The sequence below is a fragment of the Leptopilina boulardi genome, unplaced genomic scaffold (genome assembly GCF_019393585.1).
Source record: "Leptopilina boulardi isolate dan_hultmark-lab unplaced genomic scaffold, ZJU_Lbou_2.1 LbouV2_351, whole genome shotgun sequence".
Classification (NCBI taxonomy): domain Eukaryota; kingdom Metazoa; phylum Arthropoda; class Insecta; order Hymenoptera; family Figitidae; genus Leptopilina; species Leptopilina boulardi.
Window position 1 is genome coordinate 4,188,559 of NW_026137920.1, and position 8,815 is coordinate 4,197,373.

An 8,815-nucleotide genomic window follows, 5' to 3' on the forward strand; every position below is an offset into this window, starting at 1 on the left:
AATTGGTGTAGAAATTATAAAAAGTTGAAACGTAAATGGGAGTAGAAATTAAATAAAGTTGAAATGGGAATTGAAATTGGAAAAATTGAAAGAAGAATTGAAGAGAGTAATGGAAATTCGAAAAAATGGAAATGAGAGCGGAAATTATAAAAACTGAAAATGGAAATAAGTGGAAATTAGAAATAATAAATGGAAATGGTAGTAGAAATTAGGAAAAGTGGAAATGGGAATTGAAATTGGAAAAATTGAAAAGAGAATTGAAAAGAGTAATGGAAATTGGAAAAAATGATAATGAGAGGGGAAATTATAAAAACTGAAAATGAAAATAAGTGGAAATGGGAGTGGAAATTAGAAATAATAAATGGAAATGGTAGTAGAAATTAGGAAAAGTGGAAATGGGAATTGAAATTAGAAAAATTGAAAGATATGAAGGGAAGAATAGAAATTAATAAAGTATAGAAGTAGGAATGAAAATGAAAAAGGAACAGGAAATTAGAAAAAGTGTAAATAGAAGTAAAACACTGAACTTTTGAAAATTGGATGTGGAAATTGGTGTAGAAATTAGAAAAAGTAGAAATGAAAATGAGAGTTAAAATTAAAAAAAGTTAAAGTGGGAATTGAAATTGGAAAAAATGAAAGAAGAATTTAAGGGAGGAATGGAAATTGAAACAAGTGGAAATGAGAGTGGAAATTAGAAATATTGAAATTTGGGAAGGGAAATTGTTTAATGTGGAAGTGGAAATAAAAGTGGAAATGGAAATTTCAGGGTTTATGATTGCAAAATTAATATCATAATGAAGAAGATATTTATTAGGAAAAAGTCATTGTAACATTTTTTTTTGTTTACATTATTCACCACGCAGCAACAACTGGAGCGGATACATGAGAGTATACTGGAGCATGATGAGTGAAACCAGTGGAGTATTTTGAAATGGTAGTTTCAGCTGGAACAACAGTCTTGACAACAGCTGATTTAACAATTGGTTGAACAACTTGTTGAGCAACAGTGTGAACAATTGGTTGAGCAACTGTGTGAACTACTGGAGCGTGATGTGTGAATCCAGTTGAATATTTTGAGATTGTTGTTTCAGCTGGAACAACAGTTTTGACAACAGCGGCTTTTACAATTGGTTGAACAACTGATGGTGCTGAATAAACAATTGGAGCAGCCTCAACATGTTTCACGGCAAGTGTTGCTGGTTCCTTGATCAATGATTCTTGAACATCATAAGAATAATTGAACTCAGGATGAGGATCATATTCAGTGGCCACAGTTTTTGTCAACACTGCTTGTTTTGCAATTGGAGCACTAGCGTATGCCAATGGTACTGGAACAGCCAATGATGAATAATGTCCAGCACCAATTAATCCAGCGTTTGCTGCGGCCACAAATGCGGCGAGAACAATGAACTGTAATTTAAAATTTTCTTGTCAATTAGATAATAATTTTTTTGTGAATTCGAAAATAAGTGTCGTGTATTTTAAACCTTAAATTCCACGTTCGAACGTAAATGGCACAACGGGTCTGCTGGACCCAAAGTATTTAAACGTGCGTATTGTACAGCCGCGGTATTGAATATTTTTGCACAAAAATTTAATCCGATGTAGCTTATGATGTGTTTTTTCAAATTTCATTAGTTTTAAAGGGATTCATTTATTTTAAGTTAGTTAAAAAAAATTTTGAAAAATAAAAACGAAAAATTGCGTATTTTTACTTAAAAATTTATGTGAGTTATTTAAATTCTAATATTCTGACTTAAAAATTTAAGGTTATACTCTTGATTTATTATTCTTTAAGGAAAAAAATTACCACAACAGCAGGACTTGCAAAAAAGGTATTTATTTTGCAGAATAAAATGCGACTTTTTAGATTAAAATTAAAAATTTATAAATAATTAATGTTTGAAGCTAATTTATTCTTTTGTATCAAATTAGTTGTACCAAAAAACTTAGAAAATTACTAATATGTCAAACTAATATTTTAAAATAGAAAAAATATTCAAATACATTCAATAAATTTGAACGAGAAAAAATGCTCGGGTCTACTGGACCCTCGGTACCAATTAAGGGTTAAATGTAAAAATTTCTAATTCTCTGAATGTTTATTTGTACCAATTTTTATTTGCACGAATTTTTATTTGATATTAATTTTTAAAATCTACATTTGTCCGAAATTGAAAATGTCGTCGAATATATATCGAATCAACAAAATGATTTCGGCGCGAATTTTAAATAAAAACTTGGGTAAAGAGAAATTCTGTAAAATAAAAATTCTACCAAATGAAGATTTGGTATATCTAAAAATTCTGTAAAATAAAAATTCGTTTTGAAATCAATTTTTGGGCAAATGCTAATTCGAAAAATGAAAATTCGTTATAAAAATAATTGTGAATCGTGAATTTTGGAAAAGGGCTCAACTCTGAAATCGATAAGTCATTTTCACTATCGAATTGTTATGCGAAAATGACACTTACGCTTTTTCGAGTTGAGCCCTTTTCAAAATTGACGATTTAATTATATATATAATAATAGAATTCTTTAAAATAAAAAAAAAATGATTCTTCAATAAAAAATTAAATACAATTTTTTTACATAAATTATTTTTAAATAATATTTTTAAAACTTGTAACAATATATTTTACATGGGTTTATTTAGTTGTCCCTCTTGAAATAAGTTCAGTATAATATAAAAAATAAATGTATTATTAATATTATAATAATATATATAAAAAAAAAAAAAATTTCTATAGAATCTCTTCAAATTTAGGTACTATATATAAATATTTTTATAAAATTTTTAAATAAATTAATTTTTTTAAAACTCATACCTTGAATGCCATGATGATATATTGATTAGAAGAGTTGCTGAATGCAATTGATGTTGTCTAAGATTTTGTTTTCGGTTTTTATAGGCAGCAACTGTGTTTGTTGCATACAAAAAAAAAAAAGAAAGTGGGGGAAAAAGGTAGTTGATTATTTTCGAAGGTGTATGTAATGTGAAATGTGAAATGTTGGAAAATTGGGCAAGCAAACTAGATCCATATTTCCTTAGGCTATATTTTTATATGATCAATATTACTAAACTATTACACATGTATTGTATAAGCAAGGTCTTGTCCTTGATATACATTTAAATGTTAAATATAAGAAAATTTTATTAAATTAATAATAAAAATTATCAAACAAAAAAAAAACTAATTCCTTTTACAAAATTTTCTTTATATGTAAAACAAATTTTAATATTTTTTATTAAAACTAAAAGCTTATGTAACTCTCTTTTACAAACAACATTTATAAGATGTAATAAAAAAAAATATCAAAGTCAACGTTCACACCACGTTGAAAAAACAAGTTCTCGTCTCAAACCAGCGCCTTAGACCGCTTGCAGAGGGATTTGATTAACAAGAATTTTATTTTTATTATTATCATTATTTTATTAAATATGAAGCTATATTTTAATTTGTCGAACATTCCAAACAAAAAAAAATGTATATAGGTTAACAAAGATAATAGTTGACTGATATTATTGTTGAAAATACAATACGAGTTCAATTATATCAATTGTTAAATATTTTTGTTAGGCAAAAATTGCAGCAAAAGACATTATTATTACATTCTATATATATATATAACTTTATCGAAACGAATTGATCTAGAAAATAAAATATAAGTGTATTCCATGAAAATTGAACAATATCTTTGCGATATTACAAAAGTTAAATATCAAAAGGAGAAATGTTGGAAGAGAAATTGAACGATTCAGTTAGATCTTGATGATGCAAAGTAGGCTTTGATGGGTTTGCGATGTGAGGTTCCTGAGTTAGGATGATGGGTTAGGAAGAAGAGGGTTCATGTTGTTATGTACATGGAATACCTTTTCTCTTATATATATATAAAGCTCTTAAAGGTCTTCTGACTTGGATCCTCCTTTCTCTCTGATATCACGTCACGATTTCTTACCGGTTTTGATACTCCGTCCTACTCCCGCACTAATTTCCTTGTCTCCATATATATACAATATAAATATTATAAAAAGATTTCGCCGACGCTAATTTTATTAGATGTACTATGTCAAAAACATAGGTTAAAATGAACATAACCTCAAAACTCCAAGCTAAATGTTTAAAATATAGGTTAAAACGATAGTAACCTCAAAAATCAATGTCATATTTCAAAAACATAGGTAAATGACGAAATTAACCTCAAAAATTACAGGCAGATGTCAAAAACATAATTTAAAAACGAAAATAACATAGAAAAGCACGTAGAGATCTACTGCGCATGTCCAAAGTGCGTAGAGATCTATTGCGCATATCTGCAACTTGTAAAGATCTACTGCGCATGTCTAAAGCACTTGGAGATCTATTGCGCATGTATAAAACCCATAGAGATCTACTGCGCATGTCCAAAGTACGTAGAGATCTATTGCGCATATCTACAACTTGTAAAGATCTACTGCGCATGTCCAAAGTACGTAGAGATCTATTGCGCATATCTACAACTTGTAAAGATCTACTGCGCATGTCTAAAGTACTTGGAGATCTATTGCGCATGTATAAAACCCATAGAGATCTATTGCGCATATCTAAGAATTAAGGAGATCTACTGCATATTTAAGGTACGTACCTACTGGTCATATTTAAAACACAAGGATCTATTGCGTATGTCTATGATGCGCAGAAAAATACTGCACATATTTGTGGCAGGTAAAAATCTACTGCGCATGTCTTAAAATAAGTGAAGATCTATTGCGCATGTTGAGGATTTTTATAGATCTCACTTTGTATCTGTTAAAAACGTAAAGATTTACTATATATATATATATATATTGATAATACTAGTAGAGATCGACGTTGTGTCTTCGAAGAAAGTGATGATCTATTGCGCATGTCTAACACATGGAGAGATCTATTCCGCATCTGTAAAATAAGTGAAGACCTATTGTGCATAAAGGTTTTTGAATCCTACTACGCATTTCTAAAATATTTTGAGATCTATAGCGCATGATTTTTATTTTCGAAGATCTACTGCGCATGTTTAAAACATATAGAGATCTATTGCGCATGTCTATAAAGAAATAAGATCTAGTTCGCACAAATAAATCACCTAGAGATATTTTGTTCATGTCTATATATATGTGACAGTCCCCGAGAGAAGGGACCTTAGCTCACCAGAGGTCAATATTGAGTTTTATATGGTAAATGATAGATTTTGAATTGCTTTTTCACATGCAAAAGTCAAAAACTGATTAGGATAATTGCTTTTGACACAATAACATTTTGAAGATGGGTATGTCAAGCGCATTTCGAGGCGGATTGTGGCACTCAAGAAATCAGCCCCACTACTTTACTTACACAACTATACTCTCGCGTACGTGAGCTTCGCGTACGTGAGACCCGAAGATACACGAAGTAGATGAAGCTCACGTATGCAGAAACACAACGTTGTGTTAGTGTGGTGGGGGAACTTTTCAGAAGTTCCGCCCCACTCTTCGAGTTCCGCGTTTCTGCTTCTTCTTCAAACGCTTGCCCTGTGAAATTCGTTTTGGTGAGCTAAGGTCCCTTCTCTCGGGGACTGTCACATATATATATATACAACCTGTGGAGATTTAATGTGCGTATTTAAAATCCCTAGAGATCTACTGCGCATGTTATTGAAAATTAAGATCTACTGCGCTCATCAAAAAGATTTTAACAATACAAAATGTAAGTTAGAATCAAATTCATCACAAAAATAGAAGCTATATAATATAGCTCACAAAGATTCTCTTTTCTCTCATCATCATTGTAAAACGCATACAACCCTTTTATTTTCTTTTAAATTGTCATTAAATTCCACGCGAACAATTAAAAGTCCCAACGAGTTTTGTTTTCCTCACATATTTATTGTGAGAGATTTGAGATGAGTCAAGGACGCAATGAGAGACGTAATTTTTCTTTCTTTCCTTCATTCTCTCCCCCATTTTCCACGTAAGACATTATATGTCGTGTCTATCATCTATTTATTAACGACGGACATTCCTCAGTTTCCTTTCTCATTCCATCTTTGGTCTTGGATTTCTTTCACGCACTTGTTGCGAATGTTGAAAATCGCTTTCAATGGGAAGCTATACATATACGTATACTATATATATACATACATATACGTGCGCTCATTGAAGAAATATACAGGTCTCCATTCACTCTCCATTGCCCATAGATACGATTAAATTACTCGTAATTACAAGCCAAAGATCACGGTAGAGAATATATATAGTATAGGAAAGAAATCTTCTTCACTGAATAAGGAAAAGAGGAACGGAAAGAGAGGGTAGAGAATTAGGTCCAAATACGGATGTATAACGCGAATTTCCCTTTTGATTAAAAGTCTTCGTGAGAAACTTCACTTTAATTTTAAAAAATATATACATATTCTTCGTTTGAGAGAAAAATTCCTCTTCTGAAATCATCAATTTTATATTTGAATCGTGAGTATATTCTTGATTCTGAAAGAGGTTTCTCAAAAGCTTAAGAAATACCAAAATACTTATGCCAATTTTTTCAGATGATATAAACGCACGCATTTAAAACAATGTGGAGAAAACAGAATTGAAATTCACGAAGAAATAGAGGAAATCATATTATTTTTATTTATTATTAATTATTTACTATTTAAAATTATTTTTTTCTAATTAGTTCTCTTGTTTTGCAAATTAACTGTAAACGTTTGTATATCTGTGGGAGAAGGTCGCAAGGTATTACATCCAGAAATCCCGTAGAGTGTGTTTAAGTATATGTATACCTGAAGAAATTAAGTGTTGCTTGGACAACAGGACGGAAATACATGTTCACACTAGAATTACATCTCGAGATAACAATCTACGCTGAATTTGAATAATATACCTGATTCTCCATTTCAGGCTTTAATTACATGTAGAACATTCAAAAATGGATAAAATAATCAATTTTGTCACAACGGCGAAGTGTTTTTTTTTTAATTATTATGGGAAATTGTATTTAATTACAATATAATTGTATTACTTGTATAAAATACGAAGAGATCTATTGCGCATGTTTTAAACTTAAAAAGTTCTACTATGCATGTCCAGAACATGCTGAAGTCTATTGCGCAAATCTACAACTTGAAGAGACCTACTGCGCATATATCTAAACACGTAGAGATCTATTGCGCATATCTACAACGTGTAAAGATCTACTGTGCATGTTTCAAACACGTAGAGATCTATTGCGCATGTCTATAACTTTTAAAAATCTATTAAGCATGTATAAAACATATAGTGATCTACTGCGCATGTCTAAGAAGTTAGGACACCTACAGCACATAGGGATCTATTGCGCATATCTATGGATAGCATAGAATTACTCTGCGCATTTGAGGTACGCAAAAATTTAGTGCACATGTCTTAAGATCTATTGCGCAGATTTAAGACTTGTGAAGAACTACTTACAGCTAACATAAGACTAGTAGAGATTAACTAAGTATATTAGAAGCAAGTAGAGATCTACTGCGCATGTTTACAATACGTAGAGAAGAGATCCATTACGCAGGTGTAAAGAAAGTAAAGATATATTGCGCTTAAGACTTTTGGAAATCTACTACGCATTTCTAAAACATTTTTAGATCTACTGCGCATATTTAAAATATTTAGAGATTTATTGCTCATGCTTACAACTTGTAAAGATCCACATCGCATGTTTAGAAATAAAAAAAAAATTTATTGCAACTTAAAGAGATCTTCTGAAAATGTCCAAGACACATAGAGATCTATTGCGCAAGTTTACAAATTTTAAAGATCTACTGCGCATGTCAAAGAATTGTGGAATTAACTGCGCGTTTTTAAGATATTTAAAGTTCTACTTTGTATGTCTAAGATTTATGTGATTTATTAAAAATTTGTAAGATACGTAAAGATCTATAGCGCATGTCTAAAATTCATAGAGATCTACTGCGCATGTTTCAAGAATTTTCAAGATCTATTGTACATTTTTAAGTTATTTAATGATCTACATCCCATATTTAAAGTATATAGAGAGATCTATTGAGCATGTCTAAGAAAATCTTAAAGATTTACTGCGCATTTGTACTTGTCAACATATATATATATTTTTGCAATTTATTTCTCAGAAAAATATCACAATAATACTACATAACGTTGGTTTTTTTTTACACCTGTTTTAGTGGTTTCCATTAATCGAAATGAAAAAAAAAAGATATAAATGTCTTGATTATTTTTTTATCTCTCTTTATTTTGCTTGACATCAATATTACGTGATAATCAAACCCGGAAGGTGATCCAAAGTTGTGTGTTCACTTTCACTGGGAGTCGGTTACACTGTATGACACTTTCTCGATCCCTTTCCTACCTCTCTGAAATTATATACTATATATACATAAATTCACGAAAAGCAATTCAGGGTTGTCGGAATGATAATTCCAATCGAGATACAAGGCCAAGAAAGAAAAACGAAAGTGGTCCTGGTGGAATATATATATATATACATATGTATAGTATACATATGTATCTTTATATATATATATACATATACACTCAAACCATTTGTTTCTCGACAGTTTGAAATTTATTTTGTAAACTCGTGAAATTTACGATATTAATACATTTTGTCTGTGGTTTATTGCGTTTATTTATGATTTTCATAAAAGGATGACATTATATTAAATTGTCATTTAATTTCGTTCTTATTTTCGCCATTAAACTTTATCTTCATTGCTTCATATAAAAAACTAATTTTCAGGTTTTAATACTAAATGATAAATTCATTTCTTTTTTTATTTATTTTTTCCATATTTTTTTTTT

The 8,815-nt window shown here is 30.2% G+C and overlaps 1 protein-coding gene across 1 annotated transcript; it reads right to left on the reverse strand.

Annotated features, from left to right (window-relative positions):
• Nucleotides 1-787: 787 nt before the first annotated feature.
• LOC127286236 (cuticle protein LPCP-23-like) lies at nucleotides 788-2,874 on the reverse strand. The gene is made up of 2 exons (XM_051312613.1): nucleotides 2,829-2,874; nucleotides 788-1,410 (listed from the first exon to the last, which is right to left on the reverse strand). The coding sequence occupies exons 1-2, from the start codon at nucleotides 2,838-2,840 to the stop codon at nucleotides 853-855; spliced, it is 570 nt and encodes a 189-aa protein (XP_051168570.1). The 5' UTR covers nucleotides 2,841-2,874; the 3' UTR covers nucleotides 788-852.
• Nucleotides 2,875-8,815: the final 5,941 nt, after the last annotated feature.